We start from the raw sequence: 22,041 nt of genomic DNA on the forward strand, positions 1-22,041 counted from the left end.
TGAGGGATTCATCATGGAGGCCTGCAGCTGATCTCTCTCCTTGATCCTCAGCTGGTGATAAACAGATCGAAGATCTATCTTTGAGAATACCATCTTACCCTTTAAATGATTAAACAATTCATCTATCATTGGCAGAGGATACTTGTTCTAAATGGTTAACTTGTTCAGTTCCCTGTAGTCAATGAACATCCTCAAAGAATCATCCTTTTTCTTTACAAATAGGACTAGTGCACCCCATGGTGAGACACTGGGTCTAATAAAACCCAAGTCTAACAGCTCTTGCAGTTGTACCTTTAGTTCTTTTTACTCTGTTGGGGCCATTATGTACGGTGCCCTAGACATTAGCTTTGTCCCTCGTGCCAGTTCAATAACAAACTTTATCTCTCTGTGTGGCAGCAACCCTGACAAATCTTCTGGAAACACATCCAAAAACTCATAGACTAGTCTAGTCTCCTCTGGTCCCATTGGCACGACCTGAGTGGTATCTACCACACTGGCTAGGAATCCTATACAACCACCTTACAAAAGATCTCTAGCCCTCAATACAGATATCATAGGTATGTGGAGTCCATGACAGTGCCAACAAATACAGAAAGGTCATCACCCTTAGGCTCAAAGGTTACCATCTTCTTCTTGCAGTCAGAAGTTGCCCCATACTTCACTAACTAGTCCATACCCAGAATCATGTCAAAGCCGGTCATGACCAACTCTATCAAATCAATTGACAACTCTCTGCCCTCCACTATCACTGGCAATGATCTAACCTATCTCTTGGAAATTACCAACTCCCTAGTGGGAAATAAGGTCCTAAACCCCACAACATAATAATCACATGGCCTACACAGTCTATCAATAATCATACTAGCAACATTAGAGTGTGTAGCACCAGAATCAATCAAAATTGTATAAGAGGTTCTAGCACTAAAAAGCTGACTTGTCACTACTGAGGGACATGCCTCATCTTCTGCCTGTATCAGTGCAAACACTTAAGCTGGGGTCGAGTTATCTGCCTTCCTTGGTTCTTCCTTTCTTGCTTTCGGGCAATCTTTCTTTAAGTGTCCCACTATTCCACACAAAAATCAGTCATTTGCCTGACACTCTCCCACATGGCGCCTCCTACATCTGGCATACTCTGGAAAGGTCCTCCAGCCCCCATTGCTACCCTGGCGGCCTATCTGAATACCATGTGGTCTCCTGTCAGGGCCTAGAGCTAGAAAGGCATCTGGAGCCTTCATATTCTGATCAATGGGACCTCCGCCCCTTCCTAAACCCATAAATGGAGGTCTCATCCTCCTAATGTCTCTTCTGGCAGCGTTCTCACGCCAGATCTTGTTCTCTACATCCTCAGAAGTAAGGACCTTCTCTACCACCTGTGCATAAGTCGTCACCCATGGCACGGTGGTAATGTGAACATTTCGAGATATCATAGGTTGTAGTCCCTGAAGGAATCTTTCCTTCCTTGTCCCATCAGTGGGCATCAAGTCTACAGCAAACATGGCTAATTTATCAAATCTCAGTGCATACTCAGTCACTGACATATCCCCCTGAAGCAGTTTACTAAACTGTTCAGCTTTTGCAGCCCTAATGGCATCATTGTAATAATTTTTTAGCAAAGTTCTAAATTCTTCCCAATCCAGGGTATTGATGTCCCTAGTTTGGGATATCACCTCCCACCATAATTAGGCATCCTCCCGAAACATATATGTGGCGTATGCCACCCTCTCATTACCAACCACCCTTATAAAATCCACGATGGTGGTAACCATACTCATCCACTGTTCGGCCTTAACCGAATCTGCACTTCCCTTAAAAACTGGAGGGTATTGTTTCCTGAACCTTTCATAAAGAGGTTCCCATTTGGAAGCTGCTCTACTATTGGCACCATCACAGGTGGTACCTCTGGCAAAATATTCCCTGCAGGAACTAGTTGTTGCCTAAGCAGGCAGATTTCTTCTTCCTCCCTCAGTAGTCTAGCTCGCATATCAGCAAGCACTTGGTGCTAATTCTTAGGAGCTAGCGGAGGAGTCTGGCCCTGTCTATCATTCTAGCCTTGTTCTTCCTGGCCAGCTGATGACTCTATTTGTCTTGGAAGCATACTTCGAAGCTTATACATTGCTGCAATAATCAATTCAAACAGTTAGGTAGTAATAATTAAACCTCTAGCCACCTCACGGTCCAGGACTGAACAAATAATCATTCCCATTCAACAGCCATGCTAATAAGCCTGTCGATTCATATTCATATCCAAGCATGGTGCTAATAAGCCCTTTCTAACATTCATAACCAAATAACAATGTTAATCAAAATTTTCGGGCATACATGTATCTATGACAGCGCTAATGAGTGTGTCCTGACCTACATGTCCATATAACAACGCTAATAAGTGCTTCCTTTGCATTCACAAGAAATATCAGTGCTAATAAGCATGTGTAACAACCCAAAAATACTAATAGGGTTTAGTGCCTTGATTAGCGTGCCGGGAGGGAATAATTGGATACATGTGTGTTTAATTTGTTAAATGCGTGACTATGTGGTATGCATGATTTATATGATTATGTGAATATATTATATGCATGTTTATGAGTATTAAATTGCATGTGGGCCCTTTACTATTTATAAGGGCATACTTGTAATTTTGGCCAATTAGGGCATAAATGTGATTATATGTGATAAACGGTTGAGACCACATTATTATGTGGATATATATATATTGTAGTACACAGCTCGAGATGATCCTAGTGAGCGAATTAGATAAATAGTCACAGCGGGGTTTAATACCCGACTCGGGGGAGCCTAGGGGTATTTTAGGGATTTGGAGAATATTTTGGGATTTTGTGAGTAATGAGTAAGTATTTGGTAATTGTTTGGAAATGTCGGGATTAATTGGGAATTGATAGGACTTGAGGAATTAGTGGGAAATTGGGGGAAAGACCATTTTACCCTTCGAGGCTATTAGAGGGTCGGGAAAACTTGAGGGGTATTTTAGTCTTTTTTTAGCTAAGGTATTTGACCAGCTGGGTCTTAAGAAACTATCAGAACACTCTTGGAACACTTAGACATTAACTCTCTTACTCCCTCCATCTCCCGTTTTTCTTACTCTCTCTAGAACTAAAGGGAAATTCTAAAACTTGAAGGAGAAAAAGCTAGGGATTCAAGCTGGGAGAAGCTGGGGAATTAAAGCTAGGACTAGCCAAGGAAACTCTGAGGATCAAGCAACAATTGAGGTGAGAAATCTTGTTCTGTTTTGCTGGAATATTAGGTTGTTAGGCTGAATTGTCTAGACTTTGAGTTTGGTTGTAGTTGAGCTGAGATGATAGGTTTAGCAGGAATTTTGGTGTTTAAATGTTTAAGATATGTAAGTAAGAGACCTGGACTCGTTTTTGGGCTTGGGGAGGTATTGGGTGTGTAATTGAGGTTGAACTTTGAGGTTATAGCTGGGAAAAAACACTGGGAAGAGAAGGATTTTATGGGTTTGGGGGCTCGGGTAGTGACCCTATTCTTCAGGCGCCGCGGCCCGCGTGCTTGAAGAGGCTGGGATGCCTCTAATTTGCCAGGCGCCCCACGACCCAGGGGGTGCAAGTTGCGGCCCGTGTCCTCCAGCAGGGAGGGCTGGGCCTCTATCTAAGGGGTGGGCTGCGGCCCTTTAGGGCAAGTCGCGACCCTTATTGGAAAATAAAGGGAGCTAAGGCTTTTGGGCTCAAGGAGGCACAGGGTTTCAAACCTAAGCGCTCGGGACAAATTCTACTACCCGGTTTAGTGGAATTCGAGGCTCCGGAGGCTAGTATTTATTTCCAAAACATTTAATTAGATTAGAATTTGATAAGTTATCCATCATTGCTTGTGGCTAGGATTATCGTTAAGGCTCAAGACTGAGGATCGTGCTCGAGACCGCTCTTTATTTATCGCTCAGGATTCGAGGTAAGAAAAATGCACCCATGTGGTTGTAAATGAGGCTTAGTTTCTCTGTAATTGAACGTATATATTATGTGATTATATGGTTGTTATGCATTATATGAAAGTACGGCCTAATAAGGGTGTCGGAGCTGATGATAAGTGTACTGAACGCAGCTTGGCCTAAGCGAGCTAGGATCAGCTAGATAAACAGAGGGCTCAGCCTAAGGGCGCCGACACCTGAACAGTTGTATTACTAATTGAGATGTATGTTTGAAAATACATGTTTACCGTTGTTTAGCTTAATGCTTGTACTCTGCTGAATTATTGAATTAATTGGATTAAAGTTGATTGAATTCTACTGTTGTTATATGTGTTTGTTGTTTATGATTTTCTTGTTGGGCCTTGGCTCACGGGTGCTACGTGGTGCAGGTAAAGGCAAAGGGAAACTGGACCAACCATGGTTGGAGAAATCTAGGGGCAAAGTGTACATTGTCAGCTGCTTGACCGCAACGACCGAGGGAAAGTTACAGGAATAGAACTCTAAATTGTATTTTGCTGTTAGACTGGCTTTTATTGTATCAGCTTTTGAGAGTTGTATTTACCACATAAACCTTGTTCTTGGGATCCCATATATCAAACATTTGTTTAATAAAAATTAAATGTTTATGATCAAAATCTTTTAACCCTAACCTGTTAGTTGACTTTAGGATTCTACATTTATGTCCAAATGACTAGATTAGAAAGTCTTTCACTATTTTAAATACACAGTGTAACTGTCTTGGTTATCCAGGGCGTTACAACTAGGTATCTGTAATGCCCTAAACTCCAGGGAACGTTACGGTGTACAATTTGAACAGTGCTAAACTCGCTAACTGAGTCATTTGGCCATAATTGTGTAAATAAGTATGATTAGCAGTTTAGGATTATAAAATTTGGTTAAGATATAACATTTCACTGTAACGTTTAATGTTTACATTGGGATCCCAAAAATATAATTTAAAGGTTCATTACAAGAAAATATTTACAATCAGCCGATCTAAGCAAAAAAATAGGGTTTATCCCTAGTTCCTCTATCAACCCTCGGTCGTGGTGGACGAGCAGCCGCATAAGTACACATCGTCACCTAAGCTCTCCAACTCAAGGATGGTCTAGCTTTCTTTTTCCTTTACCTGCACCACATAGCACCTGTGAGCCGAAGCCCTGCAAGAAAACTCAATATGCTCATTGTTATACCCAAAAATTGGAGAATGCATCCTAGGAGGCTAAGGAGAATGCATTCTAGGAGAGCTAAGGGGAGTGGTCCTAGGAGACCCCAAGGAGGATGTGGTCCTAGGAGACCCCAAGGGAGTGGTCTTAGGAAACCCCAAGGAGAAAGTGGTTTTAGGAGACCCCAAGGAGGATGTGGTCCTAAGAGACCCCAAGGGTGTGTAGGAGGCAAGCCTCCCAAGGTTTCCTAAGTGTTGGATCGAACGTGTCCAAGGTAAGTAGCTAAGGAGGAGGAGTCTCATGCAAGAGGATGGAGACTTAGATTTTGATAAGGAGAGCCTATACAATGTTCGATCGGACATGTTTGGGAGATGCTAAAGGAGGATGCCTTGAACTTGTCCAAGGTGAGATGTCATGGAGGAGGTTGCCTCAATGTTGTCCAAGGTGAGGTGCTAAGGAGGTTGCCTCGGACCACCTTGGTCCGAGGAGAAGCCAAGGAGATTGGTTCAAGGAGGAACATGGCATGCTAGAGGAGAGTGCCATGTTAGAGGAGAGAAGTGCATGTCCTACCACCATGCACGTTCAACCCACCATGCATGTCCTACCACCATGCACGTCTGACCAACACTTGCATGAGTGGTCAGTAGGAGGTGGATCAACTAGCTAGAGGAGACTAAGTCAAGATTCCCAGAGACAACTTCAACAACATACGCGGGAATCTCTCATTCTTCCCACAAATGGGGGGTTTGTTACATTTCGAATTTTGAATGTTTAAATGTAATAAATATAATAAAATATCCCTATCATAAAGGGATATCAGTTGAGGATCCCGGGCCTATAAATAAAGAGCTTATGGGATGAGAGAGGGGTCCTTGAGCTGTTTCTTTCTAGAGAGAGAAAATTGGGACTGTCTATTCTAGAGAGAGAAAGTGCTAAAATAAGAGAGAATTCTAGTATTTTTGCAATCTGTACTGAAGAAACTCAGTTGGCTCAGTCCATCTGATCTTGAGTACGAATCTATAAATCACAACTCTAAGTGGATTAGGCTATTACCGACAATCGGGGCTGAACCACTATAAAAATCTCCTGTGTTATTTACTTTTCTTGTTTATATCGTCTGTTGTCGTTTTTATTTCTCTTGAAGGCTTGTCGTTATTGACGTTCTCACGTCGTTGGCTAAAAACACAGTCAACACTCATGAACAATAATATCATGTCACAATATCATATCTGGCATGCCTAGAAATTTATAGCCTATTCAAGCATGCAAATAAGTTCAGACAATGCTGGGGAATCTAGGATAAGAAATCCTGCCCTTCTGATTGGATGACTATCAAGTAAATCCTAATCAGATGAGTCATTTAAGACTGGTGGTTCTGTTAACCATAATGATTGAATGACAAACAAGTCACCACGGGCCTCAGCATCCACAACCATGTGAACGATGATCATTATAATCACATAGAGCTTATAGCCCTGAACAGATGAGTGAATATCACTTTTGAGGTTCTGTTAAACCATAATGAGTGACTGATGAGCAAGTCACTACGGGGCTCAGTACCCATAGCCATGTGAAGAAACAGTCACCTGGGCTTTCTTGCCATGGCTCTAATCAGATGAGTGACTGACGAATGAGTCACTACGGGGATCGGTACCCATAGTCATGTGACGAAGTAGTCACCTGGGCTCAGCACCCATAGCCATGTGACTAAACAGTCACTTGGACCTTCTAGCCCTGGCTTTAATCAAATGAGTGACTACTGGGTAAGTCACTCGGGCTCAACACCCATAGCCATGTAACTAAACAGTCACTGGGGCTCTCTGGCCCTGGCTCTAAGTGACTAGCCTTAGGCTAAATAAGAGCTTTTAGTTTTCATCAAACTTGAGGTCAGTCCGGCATTAATGCTCATTTGAGTCATTCAATTCTGATGTCGATTAGATCTAATCTTTATCGGCTTGTGTTAAACTCGCTAAGACTGTTCTTAACTTATTAGCCAATACCAGGTGACCAATGCTCAGTACTACTGCCGAACTTGACATGTGAGTCATAGCTTCACAGTTAATACTGACACCATTGCCAATTCTGACTAGTTAGTCAGTGCCACGCACAAGTAAGCAATGCTACCATGCATATATCATATGTCAAATATCCAAATGTAGGGCATTAAGCATGCTTACTTAACAATTGCTAGCATAACTATGATCATGCACAAACACAGAGACTCAAGCTCTGATCAATCTCATATTCAACATTCATGGCATGCCCTAATCACATGTTTCTCGTGCATCATATGCATCACATACTAGGTGCAGTTTTCTTACCTATGGTTCGAGCGAGAAATAGCAAATGAGCGACCCTTGAGAACAATCGATCATTTGATCCCTTAGCGGTCACCTAGTCATAACCAAATATGGGATTCCATCAATAAAATCAATAATAAAGATTTCTGGACCAAAACCTAGCCTCCGGGACATCAAATCCCACTAAACTGAGTAGTAGGAACGATCCCGAGGCCTAAGGTTTGAGTTCCCATGAAGAAAACACTTCCCTGGCCAAAAATGCCACTAAGGGTCACGACCCTACATACACCATGCCGTGGCCCGCCTCCCCAAACAAAGGCGGCCAACCTTCAAACCCCAACACGGGCCACGGCCCTACCTTTCCCATGCCACAGCCCAACGACCTTCTTGCACCCACCTGCTTCTTCATCGAGCTTGGGCCGTGGCGCTCTAGAACAGTGTCGTGACCCCACCTAAAACCCAGCCAAAACCCCATGTTTTTCCTCCTCTAACCCAATTCAAAACCTCACTAAAACACTTCCAACATCACAAATCAAAGTTCCCAACTATTACCACAACTTGTCCAACATATAACCAACAAAACCCAAGCCTTAAACCATCAAACACCACACCAATTACTCAATTCTATAATCAAAAGTTCTAACTCAAAAATTACTCCAAAAACAGAGTAAGGAACCAGAAAATTGAACTAAAACCTTACCTTGAACTCGAATTGAATCCCCTTCAATGGCTGAACACAAGCCTAAACCCTCAAGCCTTGATTCCCACACTAGAATCCTCAAACTTGAGCTTCAAAATTCAAGTAGAAGGAAGAGGAAATGATGAACGGTTTGAAGGGGAGGTGATGCTCTTGTTTCTGCTGCCTAAAGGTTCTTAAGGTTATATATATCCTTACGGTCAAAAGACCGAAATGCCCCTAGGGTTATCTTCTTTTCTTAACAGCCCCCAAGGGAAAATTGTCCTTTCCCATCTAATCCCGCTAATCATAATTAACGTCCTCCAATTCCCATTATTATCAAATGCTAATAAATCACATCTCATTACCCTTTAATTCCCGGCAATGAATTAAACCTCAAATTACCTCGAGACTCACCCCGAGCCCCGAAACTAACCATGTTATGACCAAACCGATAACTTGCATTCTAAGATCGTCTCATGCCGAATGGCTCGAAGAAATCCACATATAATGTGGTATTAATCATAATTCACCCACATGCATGAAAATACACAATTACGCCCTCAATGGGCCAAATTACCAAAATGCCCTTATAATTAAAAATAGACCCATATGCATGCATTTATAATCATATTATAATATAATTCACATAAACATACATATAATCATTTAATGGCATAATTAATCAATTATGGCCCTCCCGCCTCCTAATCAAGGTCATAAACCTTATTAGGAATTTTGGGGCATTACAGTATCAGAGCGGTCTAGGTTTAAGGGTTCCTGAAGACTGGCTGGGCATGTACACTCGCCGCTAAAGACAAGCTTTACCCAGGGTTTGGTAACTATATATATGTGATTGTATGCTTAAATTCTTAAATGAAATGTAAATGCTTTATTTGTATGATTAATAGGGAGCATGAGATATACTGATAGAGCTTGGCCCTTGACTTCTATGTGAATATGATGAGGCATGCTTATTAGCCTTGCTACTATATGTGAATAAGTGTTTAAATGCTTATTTGCATCTTGATTGCATATTGTTGGTTGAGTTTCAATTTTGTACCATGGAAAGAATGTTAACCTATCATCATTGCCTGATCGCCGAGTCGTTGATTGCATATAGACTTGGATAGTTATGTATCCAAGGTGATCAATACGACTAGTCAGCACAGGAGTTAAGGCTAGAGATGATGAGCAGGGCCAAAACACTCCGCCAGTCCCTGAGAACTGGCAGTAGGTACTTGCTGATATGCAAGCCAGGCTAGAGATTCAGGAACAACATATTCGCCTTTTGAGACAGCAGACTCCGTCAGGGAGTGCCGCACCTACTGTGCCACCTGCTGTGGCACCAGCTGTACAACCAATTGATGCTGGGAACAGGTGGGAACCCCTTTATGAACGATTCAGGAGACAACATCCTCCAACCTTTGAGGGAAGACCAGATCCATTAATCACCTCCATCTTGGACTTTATGAGGGTGGAAGGTAATGACATGGTGGCTTGTACCACCTATATGCTTATAGAGGATGCCCGTATTTTGTGGGAGGTGGCATCACAGACTCGGGATGTTTCTACTTTGAGCTGGGATGAGTTCAAAGATTTGTTCAACCAAAAGTATTACAACGTTGCCATCAGGGCAGCAAAGGTGAATGAGTTCATGGGTTTGGTACAGGGCAGCATGACGGTTACTAAGTATACCCTGAATTTTGATAGGCTAGCAAAGTTTGCACCGGACTTAGTGCCTACAAATACAGCCAGATAGGACAAGTTCGTTCGAGGGCTTAATGCTATGATAGCTCGGAATGTGAGGATTACATCGGTACCTGGGCAGATGACTTATGCTCAGGCTATTGAGAAGGCTCTTACTGCTAAGGAGGCAGAGAATAAGATCTGGAGGGAGAACGCTGCGAGACGGGATGTTCGCAGGGCAGTGCCTCCATATACAGGGTCTAGTAGGGGAAAATGCCCCAGTGATTAGAAGAGGAAGATCCCTGACACCTCGACCACTGCTGGTCCTGATAGGAAGGGTCAGGGTGTCTAGGGTGGCCGCCAGGGGGGTAGTGAGGCATGGAGGAATTATCCAGAGTGCACGAGGTGCAGGAAGCACCATCTTGGTGAAAGTCGGGCCAAGGCTTGTTACCTGTGCAGGGTGGTTGGACACCTCAAGAGAGATTGCCTGACACTGAAAAAGGAGGAACCAGGGAAGGTGGACAGCTTGACTCTAGCTCGAGTGTTCACCCTGACGCAGACAGAGTCTGAGGCTAGTCCCTCAGTAGTGACATGTCAACTTTTTAGCGCTGGCTCTTCATATACTATACTGATTGACTCTGGTGCTACACATTCATTTGTTTCTAGTAAAGTGATTGATAGATTGTGTAGACCGACTGAGTACTATACCACGAGGTGTGGGACTATACTGCCTACTAGGGAGCTGGTAGTTTCTAGGAGATGGATTAGAGCAATTCCAGTGATGGTAGATAGTAGGGAACTATCAATAGATTTGATAGGTTTTTAAAATTAGAAGTTAGTATTATTTAATTAAGAACATATTTTAAGGTGAGCTTTATTATATATATTTTCTAACTATAATTAATGGTGTAGAATTATAGTTGAGTAGAATGAATTAAATTTATTAAAATATATATATATATATATGTTTGCATGAATGAAACTTGTGTCTTCCATAGTTTCTATCTTATTCTAATTCTTTAATTTTGTTTATTTAGTGTTTAAAATTTTTTTTTTTCAAAGTTACATTATTTTTAATTTACTAATCTTTCTTTTTACTTGTATTTTACCTCAATGTGGATACAATATAGCCTGATTACTACTGCGACTGCTTAGGAGTTTATTGAGCAATATCAATTTTTGGCACCGTTCCCGAGGATATAATTTTACAATTAAAAGGTTTGCATAGTGAATAATTTTTTTTATTTATTTTAAAAAAAGTATAATTTTTTTAAGTTCTCTTTAATTGTTTTTCTCACTAATTTTCATTTTTAGTTTCTTTTTATTTATTCATTTTTTCTATTTATTTATTTTCTCTTAATTTTAGGTTTAGAATTTTATTTTCTAGATTTAGGCTTTTTCTATAAAAAGCATAAAAATTTGAATCATAAAATTTTAACGCATAAAAAACAAAGTATTGAGAACATTTGTGTAATTTTAGAAATCAGCAAAAACCAAACTTGTTCTGTCTTAGAAAAATTTGTTATTAAATAAGGTTTGTGCTAGCGTTACCCTCCAACCCTTTCTAAGAACCTCAAGGAGTTCTAGAAAAGCTCTTACGCCTAAAGTGGTACCTTGGCAGCCTTCCCAATTGGTCTGGGAATATTTTTGGTGTATACTTATTACACTATTACACACTTTCGCTTATAATACTTACAAAAAAATATATATAAATTTATGCCACAAAATATAGATGCACTAGGGAGATTCATGAGACAACAAGTAGAAGCTTTAGAGAACTCTCTTCTCTTAACTCGTCATCTTCTTCTATTCGTTCACATTCACCCAATTCATCGAGACTTCCTGAACCACCCATGATGGCTCATCAAGATGAAGTCCAACCAAAAACACTACAGGATTATTTGCATCCTACACATACAGCCACACCTTCATGCATAATGTATCCCAACAATATGCCAAATTTTGATTTCAAACCCGGCATGCTTAACCTCTTACCAACCTTCCATAGGTTGGAAAATGAGAGTCAATACATGCATATACAAGAATTCGAAGAGGTGGTGGCTACATTCAACAACTAAGCTGATGTCACCAACATTGTGAGATTGAAGTTCTTTCCTTTGTCTCTCAAAGACAAAGCAAAAAGGCTGGTTGTATTCCTTAAGGCCTAGATTTATAGCACTATTTGCCAAATATTTTCCACTCCATGCCATAAGACTAGCAACCTTAAGAGGAAAATCTCTACCTTCATCAAGAAAGACCATGAAACTTTCCATTAGGTCTGGGAGAGGTTTAGAGATTTGATAAATCAATGCCCACATCATGGATACGAAAGCTGGCGTTTGGTCAGCTATTTTTATGACGCTCTCACAACCGGACAAGGACAATTCGTACAAATGATGTACAAATTCCTTCAAAAAGATCCCAATAAAGCTTTCGAGTACCTCGACGGTTTCGTTGAAAATTCCTACACATGGAATGGACCGAGTTCTATGGACAAGCCACGATCAATCAGAATCTACCAATTGAGGGAAGATGACAATGTCAAAAGCCAAATTAAATCATTGAGAAAACAATTTGAGACTTTCAAAACTCAACAAGGTAGAGGAATCCACATGGTCGCAAAAGTAGAGGCACGAGATCCATGCTTCATATGTAGAGGGACAGAACATCAACCACAAGAGTGCCCTGCTTTTGGTGAGTTAAGAGGAGGAAATGAGGAACAATACAATGCTTTAGGGGATTACAAGAAGCCTTATAACTAAGCTTTAGGGGTCGGCTCAGCTTGTGGATACATGTCACATTTGCAGAGGAGCTTGGCCAGGCGTCTTGGCTAGGGCTTGGCTCATCTCAACGAATCAAAAGCCCACATGTGGCAGCTGGTAGTGGAAGGGAAGTTAGGACTGGGCAATTGGGCTCGGGTTAGGGCCATATTTTTGGGCTTGATCTTGTCAAAAATTCCATTTTATTCATCTTTCTTCAATTATATATTCTTTTTTCTTCTTTATTTTTCTTTGTGTCAAAATACAATTATTTCTTGAAAATCAAACACAAATTAAATTAAGATTAATATTTTCAAATATAAAATATATTACAATAAATCCATGAAAATATTAATTAAGACTTAATTAATTTTATACTTTAAAATTAATAAAATGATATTTTTGAGCACTAATCAGGTGGAGTGGGGACAATGTGGCTTCTTTGATTGTGTGTATATACAATACATATATATTCCATTGAATGCTGATGATTCCTACTAATTTTTTTTATGTTTTCGTAATGAAACTTTAAGAGATTTTTGTTCAAGTACTATGAATCTGTGTATCAGGGTCGGCCTAAGGTTTTTTGGGGCCTTTGATGAAGAAGAAAAAAAACTATATTTTTTAATTTTAATATATCATCCAAATTTAACTAAAAAATTTACACCCACATAATAAAGTCAAATATTCTAAATAAAAGTACTACAAATTTATTATTCAAAGTTGTAGATGAATTCTCCAATAAGCAAATTTTCTTCTCCAACTTTTTCACAATGAACAATCTCCAAGTCATAGAACCTAACAAGAATATCAATTAAAACAAAATGATTAAAAAAGAATAAACAACAATAATTGATTCATTTAAAATTTTATCTTTCTTGCTTTTTGGGATGCAAATTTGTTAATCAAATCATTGTATTCAAGTTTATCTAGTAAATTATGCTTAATAGAAAACATTGCCAATCCACTCAATCGTTCTTGCAACATAGTTGATCTTAAATAAGACTTTATCAATTTCAATTTTGAAAAACTTCTCTCTGTTGAAACAACTATTACAGGAATAGTTAGCAATATTCTATAAGCAATGTATGCATTTGGAAGTGAATCAATCTTTTTTATGTAATCAAGTATTTCAATTGAACTATTATTTTCATTTGGAAAAAATTTTCTCAACACTTTTAATTCCGAAAACAAATCTAAACCATCAATATCAAAAAATCCATTATATTTCAAAACATTTTCGAGGTTTAAAGAATGATATTTTAAAGCATCTTCATTCAATGTTTTTAGTTTCTTCAAATTGAATAAAAATCCAAAAATGTTTGCATACACTTGAAATTGTTCAAATCTATTTCTTTGTGAACAAATAATTTGATCAATAATGAAAAGAAAATAGTCAATCTGAAATGATTCTTCAATAGATTTTACTATATCATCATCATCATCATCAATTATTTCATCAAATTATTTTTTCCTACGAATCACACATTTTTCACAAAATTTAGGCTCGATTTCCATCTCATTTGCAATTTCTTTAGCTGAAATCATAGCAGAAACAAATCCATCTTTCATATAATTTTCAAAATAAGAAAGAAGGCCATCTAACTGATTTATAGCATTGTCAATATCCATATTTTTACATTGTAAATTTTTACTAATTGAATTGACAGCAAACAAAATATCAAACCAAATAGTCATGCCCAACAAAAATTCAAAATTCTCTAATTCATAGGTTGCTAGATATTTAGCTTTACTCTTTATTTTAGGATTATCACTTGTTATCGCTAGTTCAAGCAAAGCATCTCTTATTTTTGGAGTTTGAAATCTAATTGCCTTAACACTTTCAATACGAATTTCCCAACGAGTTTGAGACAATGATTTCACAGTCAAAGTAGATATATTATTTTTCAATATTGTCCATCACTTAGGTGAAGAAGAGAATAATGAATATATACGTTGTAAAACACCAAAAAATGATACAGCTTTAACACAAGAATTAACAACATCACAAAGTACTAAATTAAGATTATGACAACCACAAGGTGTATATAATGCTCTAGGATTTAACTATAATAATCTCTTTTGTATACCTTGGTGCTTTCCTTTCATGTTCGATCCATTATCATATCCTTGTCCTCTTATGTCATTAATGTCAAGTTTCAAATTTTCAATTTCTTTTGTGAGTTCACTAAAAAGTCATTTTCCAGAAGTATCATCCACTTTTGAAAATCCCAAAAAATATTATTCCACTCTTATTGGACTAGTTGAGATATTTACACACCTCAATATAAGAGATATTTGTTATTGATGACTTAAATCAGGAGTACAATCAAGTATAACTGAAAAATATTTGCTTCTTTGATTTTTTTCAAAATTGTATTTTTCACTTCACTCGCTAATAATTGAATAAACTCATTTTGAATTCTATGTCCCAAATAATGATTATGAATTTCACTATTGTCAATACGTCGAACATGTTCTTGCATAATTGGATCAAATTCAGCAATCATTTCAATTAAACTCAAAAAAATTCCATTGTTCTCTTGGTAGATCTTTTCATTATTTACACGAAATGCCAAATTATTCTTAGCTAGACTTTTTACAATAGCAATTATTCTTACTAAAACATTCCTCCAATGTTCCTTCTCCTTATTAATTCGTTCTTGCACACTTTTATCTATTGTTTTATTATTTGCAGGTCTCAATTCTAAGTCAATCCAAGCATTCATGTTAAAAATATGCTCATTACTTGTTTCATGTGTTTTAAGCCTAGCATCAAGATTTCTCCATTCCTTAATTCCTTCATTTCCTAATTGATTCATATTATTAGTAGAATTAGAATGAAATAATTTGCAACAAAAACAATACACCTTGTCAAAATCCTTAGAATATACCAACCATCTTCTATCATATGTTTCTCCATTCAATAATTTTCTCATGTAATAAAAAGTGGAAAAATTCCTAGAATTTTCATCTTTTGGAAAAATTATATCATTTATTCTAATTGGACCTTTTTCAACTAACAAATCTCTTAATTTAGTATCAATAATTTTCCACCATCCGGGATCATAAATATTATAAGAAACATCACTACTCAAATTATCATGAACATCTTTTCTTTCTATATCAACTTCATTTTCATTAATATTTTCTTGACCATCTTCATTAACAGTTACATCATCATTCTCATTCTCTAAGTTCTTTTCTACCATAATTTCCTCATCCTCTAGTGATTTCAAATTATTTTTTTCAATTGTTTCACTACTCAAATTCAATGCATCATTCTTGCTACTTAAAATAAATTTATCAAGAGCTTCTTTTTGTGATTGAACTAAACTTTCTATTCTTTTTTTCTTTTTTAGTTTCTCATATCCCGAAGCATATTTTTTATTATACATACTTTTTCTTACTATAAAACTATTATATAGAATAAGAAAACTAGCGAGCAAATCAAAATAATATAATAAGATAGAAATAACAAAACAACAATAATAACAATATAAAATATTATTTGAAAAATATTATAAACAAATGAGTAAGAATGATATAACCTGGAGGCTGGAGATTTTTGCTTTCTAGCAATATTATGAAGAAATATTTTGATTCTTGAATCCAAATGCTTAAAGAAAGAATGCATATGAGAGAATTTCACTTTTAGAGAATAAGAGAAATAAAATAGTGTATTATGAAAATTGTAATAGGAATATATATACCAAACCAACGGTATAATTTGAAACGTTAACCTATAATTAATGACAATTTATATTAACAAGAAAAAATTAACATTAGAATATATATATTGTTATTACATTGGAAATGAAAAATAAAATAAATTAAAGTCAAAAGAAGTTAATCAGTACCTATTTTTTCTCACTAAACTGTATAACTCATGACTCACCACTTTAAAGTTTAAAAAATATTTTAAATTTTTTTTCAAGAGTTAACTGTACAATGAATACTTAAAATTTGAAATATATTTAATATATATATGATGGTATAAAAAAAATGGGCCTCCTATATATATGTGAATGTATGTGCTTCTTTTATTTTGGACATTTGATTATTTTTAGAATTGGGATTTGGGATTGGTACTTTTTTGTTGGTCATGTTTGATCATTGCTTTTGTATATTGTGGATATTTACATGACACAAGATAATGTCCTCTGCATTATTTATACAATTCAGCCTTTGTTAAAGACTTGGGGCTACTCTCTTTGAAATCTTGTTGTATCTATTATAGGACAACCAGATTACCTTGAATAAACTATGATCTTGGTTTCTTAAATTAATAAAAAAATTCTTCTCTATTATGATATACTCAATTTCTACTTGGTGCTATTTTGCGTTTGGACCTTTCTTACAAACATAAAGAGGGACATTTTTTTTAATACCTTAATCTTAGATCTTATTAGTGTTGTATTTTTGTATTTCTCATGATTGTTTGTGTTCAAATTTCTTTAGAATTGCCTAAAGTGCGTTGGCTCCTACCTGAGTCATACTTGGATGTGAAGAACAAAGATTGTGGATGTAAGAATATGATGGACATTTGTGGCATTTTGAAATAAATTCAGTTGCACATACCATACAATTATATATATATGTCATTTGACATGAATGGTCCTTCATTCTAAAATATCCTAGTTAGTAGCCATAACTTTTTATTGCAAAACTATCCCATTACCAACACAAATATTAATCACAAAGGAGCATATATTGGGAAAGAATACACCCAAGTCCTTGTTATTTAGGATGCATATATAGCCACTAAATGCTTGGGTTTAGATCTTTATGAAATTTAAGTGACAAGACTACTGCTTTGTGTATTGATCATAAATTCTTATGACTTCTTAGGTATGGGAGTTGTCAATGGCACAACAAAGAATGGTGTTGGCATTTATGATGTCTATGGGAGTGCATGCTGTGGTCATGAAGGGTGTTGCTCTGCTTCTTATGGTTGGAGTTTGGGCATTTATTATGGTCATCAATCTTTTAATATAAGTTTTGTATATTTGTACAATATATTATATATGTAAATTTATATAGATCTGAGTGTTCTATATTTGTATGTATATATTGTAAATTTGTACAAATCTAAAGATTGTAAATTTATTGATATATATTGGTGATATTAAGTATATTTGTTTATTTGTGACTTTAGTAATTTTGATATTGGTTCTATTCTATTTGGTGATCGATTTTAATAGTGTAATGGTCATACTAGTTAATATATAAAAAAAAATACAGGTTAATATGAAAAAAATAGAACACCATAAGTCAGTTGTACTTAAATCGAGTTATGATGTAGAACACCACAAGTCGGTTGGACAATTGACCTACCCTGATGTACACCGTAGGTTGGTTGGACAACCGACATACCCTATTATACACCATAGGTTCGTTGTACAACTGAGCTACCATGTTTTACACCATAGGTGGGTTTGGTGCCAACTGACCTACCATGTGTTTACATGTCAAGTCATTACATGGGAAGTCAGTTCAAAATCGACTTATGAACGTTTATAGGTCGGTTTTTAATAGACTTCTCATGCAATTTTTGTAGTAGTAAAACATATCCCACATGTGCATGGGTCATGCATGTTGCGACCCAAATTTGCTAATAAGGCTTAGGGCCTTGATTAGCATGCTTGGAGGGCAATAAGTGGTTTATTATGTTAATATATGAATTTGATGATTATGTGATTAGAAATGCATGTTTATGTGAATTAAGTATGCATGTGGGCCTCATTTTGTTGTTAGGGGCGTATTTGTAATTTTAGCCTGTTGAGGGTATAAATGCAATATTTATGTATATTGTGATTGCTACCACGTGTGAGTGGTGATATAATTGTGATGAACGATCCGAGACGGTCCTAGGGAGTAGTTTAGCTTAAAATTCACAACGGGGTCAAATACCCGGCTCGGGAGGAGCCTAGGGGTATTTTGGGTATATAATATGGGTTTTGGATTTATTAATGTTAACCGAGATTTTCGGCAACTCTATTAATGAATAATATTTGCTGGTAATAATAATGAAAGTAGAAGATCGACACGAGGTTTTTACATGGTTGGGGCATTAACTAGCCTTAGTCCACGAGTCTATATATTAGAGCTAGAAAAAGCTTTTACAATGGAAGTTTCTATCAATATCTGAACAGAGTTTCTGCCTTCTTTTTTCTTTTTACTCCAGACCCCTTTACATTGTTCTACAGCTTATATTTATAAGCTGAGGGGAATACCGGGTCTGGGCCGAATCCGATCCGGGCCCATCAAAGAAATGGGTAGAAGGGGCTTTTCTAGTGGAGGCCCAATACAAAAAGGTATAAAATACACGAAATTCACACCAGCTAAGGCCCAATAGGTTGACCTGAGAAACAAGCCTCGCCCGAAAAAACGGCGCTTTGGCTCTGACCACTTTGAGTTACGAGGTTGATTCAGGAGACAAGACCGGTCAGGGTACTTGGCTGCGCAGTCCTGACACATCAGTGTGCAATCCTGAGGCGACCCTTTTCTGCAGGCGAAAATTGGGGGGCAATGCCCACGCGAAATGAGGCGGCTTCAGGATCATGGACGCTTGGCCCTTCGACCGAGGAGGAGGTGATCCAGGTCCGTTTACCGTTGGCCCGCTCCATTTATCATAGGCCCGGACAATACCAGGGTCCGGGACAGGAATGCGTAGGCCGCGACGGTCTGGGCGCTCTGGACATCGCCCAGACCGTTCTTGCTGAGGACGAACCCGGAGGGACGTCTCGGACCTCTCCAATGGGCCCAGTCTAGAGTCCTTGGTCCGTACCAGTCCCCTTGGGCAATCTTCAAACCAAGGGACCTTGGGCCGGGCCCATGTGCCGAGTTGGCCCTCTGACCGCGGGCCAGGGCGAAGGCCCAAAGCCCCTGTAGGAAATGGGGATAACATTTACCCCCCAAGCCTCCACCCGGGCTTGCCAGGAGGAGGGTTGCATCATCCTCGCGGCGCTCGCCAAGTTGCCTCCCCAGTTCCTGCCCGAGCTAGGAGGCTCGGCCAGAAGGTCGTGGCATTGGCAGGTTGCTTAGCCCGGATCGTTTACCGTGATCTGGGGACGTTTACCTTTGGCCTGCTTTATGAAAACGACACACATGTCACCATGTGATTGCTGCAAGGGCCTTGAAGAGTCGCCTAGGCCTCCCAAGGGCCGCTAGGCCTAGACTAGGGTGTCAGTGCACGTCACGAGGCGTCACATCCGCACGGGGGGGGGGGGGGGGGTCATCATTAATGTCCCTGGAGCGAGGTGGACCGTAGGATGGGGCGTCTTTTGGCATCCGCCACTCCTGGGCCATCGGATTTGAGATGTCAAGGATCCAGACCAAAAGGACTCATAAATGCCCCCTGCGCGATTCTTGATCGTCAGATGAAGAGGCACCTGACCGTTGGATCGTGGGCCAGAATTTGGGGGCTGGTATAAATACCCCCAGAGAACAACATTCAGCACTTTTCCATCTTCGAACCAGCTTAAGAAAACCCGAACGCTGTTTGAGCTTTGCATGTCCGACCTCGCCGATGAAATACTCCGCCGCCTGCTGGTTCTGCGCCGTCGCCTGTTTCCCAGAGCCCCAATCTTTGCTCTTCAACCTGACGACGCTTCTCGGGTTTGTCCCGTCGACGAACTACTACACCAGCTGTGCCACTTCAAGAATGAGGTTCTGCCATCCTTACGGTTGGACAACCACCATCCTCAACGGTCTACACCACACAGTAAGTCTTTTTTAACTCTGTTACCAACTTTGTGAACTTATGTTCTCTAGATGCATGCGTCTAGGCTCTGTGCTTTAGAATTTGCTAGGAAGGCTGCCTGGTTTGGGTTGCACCGTACTCAGATGCTTCCCGGATAAGGGGTGGACCTTAGTAGCCTTCTCCCCCGATCAGGGTCTCGGGGCTTTTCGAGGTCCCGGGCCTGATCCGACGGGACTCCAAGCAGTCCTTAGGAGACTCCCTGTACCTTGACCGAATTTTTTTGGGTTTAGGTACTGACTGCTTGGTCTTTCTTTCTTTGTTCCTAGATCGTCAGTCATGGCCACGGGCGCTACACTCCACCCTGAAGAAGAGGTCAATAGGGCCCCTGTAGTCGTTCCCGGATCCAAGACGCCCACAGGCAACAGGTGGGAAATGGACGTAACGGCAAACTCGTTCCGGAACTACCGGATGATGCTACTCCTGGAGACACGACTGGGCATCGAATCAACTCCGGGCCTCTTCCACAATCGCATGGCCAGGCTTGAGGAACGGGCGCATAGGTCCGTGGATGGATTCGGGGCCTGGAGCGCCGGTCATATCAGCGCGGGAGCTACGCTCCCGCTTCATGACTATTTCATGCGGTTCCTGACGTATGTCAGGATCGCACCATTCCAACTGTTGCCGCAAGTGTACCGCCTGCTTGCTGGGTGGAAGGTGTTCTATGTCGCGAAGGAGATCGCGGAGCCTACCCCTGCGAAAGTCTTGTACTTCTACAAGTTGGTGTCGCAGGTCAACGTGACAAAACAAGAGCCTGGACGGCTTTTACAGGCTGCAGCCGCGGAGCGGCTACCCTGCTCCTACCAGCACCTGGAGGCACCCCCCGGATGTCAGGCATTACTGGTTCATGACATCCGGGTTCCTTATTGACAAGAACCTCACATTTCTGCTGGACTTCCAGCGAGTGGGTAAGTATTCCTCCAGACCCCTCTTTTATTCATTTTTTGCTCCCATCTCTTATTGTGTCTTCCGGGTCACAGGGCCCTTCATTCAAACCCCCCTTACCGAGTTCCTCCTGCAAAGGAGGAGATTCTATGCCAAGCTGACTGCGGAGGAGCTGGACGTTGGGGGCTACGTCAGGGATGACAACCTCCGGCTGGTGGGGTTGCTCGCGACCACCCAGACCATTGTTATCCCGAGCCTTTGAGGTATCCCCTGCGAGAAGGACGCTGACGTCCGGGAACAGTTGGCCCTCGACCACATCGCCGAGGTGGTGAGAGCGGCGCGGGCCGACGCAGCCCAACTTAAGAAGAACCAGCTTCCGGCGGAAGCGCCCACCTCGGAAGAGCTGGAGGAGCTTTTCGAAGACGTCCTACCAAACGCCGGGACACCCGGGGCTAGTGTATCGGGGCAAGGTAACTCCCCATTAATCTTAACTTATGCTCCCCAGGTCGGGGACTCAGCTAGGGATAGGCTAGAGCTGCCGGGCCCCGCGTTTGGGGCTGACGGGGAGATGAGGCCTTCATCTCCCGTCCTTGTAGGATCAGAGGTCCTAATGTTCCTATCCGGGTTCCTCCAGTACGGGGGGTTTCTGACCCCAGACGATGTAGGAGATCAGATACATTCATTCGCTTTAAGGGAATTGAGTTTCGCCCGGGGCTCAGATGAGGGTTCGTCCCGGGCTATTTTTTTTTTTTTCTGCTGTGTATTTTCCGCCGTTTGGCTTACCGTCCTAACTCCATTTTCTTGTACTTTTGCAGAGGGTTCCGACATGTCTAACCCGGCCAGCGAGATGAGGAGACTCATCAAGGAACG

General features: G+C 40.0%; 1 protein-coding gene and 1 non-coding gene across 2 annotated transcripts; both read right to left on the minus strand.

The window, feature by feature from the left end:
- Nucleotides 1-11,984: 11,984 nt before the first annotated feature.
- Nucleotides 11,985-12,091, minus strand: LOC133813514 (small nucleolar RNA R71). The gene has a single exon (XR_009884523.1). It is a non-coding gene; the product is annotated as a small nucleolar RNA R71 (small nucleolar RNA).
- Nucleotides 12,092-13,237: 1,146 nt separating this feature from the next.
- LOC133824494 (uncharacterized) lies at nt 13,238-15,736 on the minus strand. Its single transcript, XM_062257386.1, has 4 exons — nt 14,865-15,736; nt 14,615-14,712; nt 13,480-13,720; nt 13,238-13,322 (listed from the first exon to the last, which is right to left on the minus strand). Exons 1-4 carry the CDS (start codon nt 15,734-15,736, stop codon nt 13,238-13,240), a joined length of 1,296 nt encoding a protein of 431 aa, XP_062113370.1.
- Nucleotides 15,737-22,041: the final 6,305 nt, after the last annotated feature.

The sequence above is a fragment of the Humulus lupulus genome, chromosome 1 (genome assembly GCF_963169125.1).
Source record: "Humulus lupulus chromosome 1, drHumLupu1.1, whole genome shotgun sequence".
Classification (NCBI taxonomy): domain Eukaryota; kingdom Viridiplantae; phylum Streptophyta; class Magnoliopsida; order Rosales; family Cannabaceae; genus Humulus; species Humulus lupulus.

What these genes read in the sequence shown, in the direction of transcription:
- LOC133824494 (XM_062257386.1), bottom strand. Translation starts at nt 15,736, where the DNA reads ATGGTAGAAAAGAACTTAGAGAATGAGAATGATGATGTAACTGTTAAT. An exon ending in AAAGAAGCAAATATTTTTCA is followed by an intron (nt 14,713 to 14,864) that starts GTTATACTTGAT and finishes ATGACTTTTTAG; the next exon opens with TGAACTCACAAAAGAAATTG. An exon ending in CGATTGAGTGGATTGGCAAT is followed by an intron (nt 13,323 to 13,479) that starts GTTTTCTATTAA and finishes TATTCTTGTTAG; the next exon opens with GTTCTATGACTTGGAGATTG.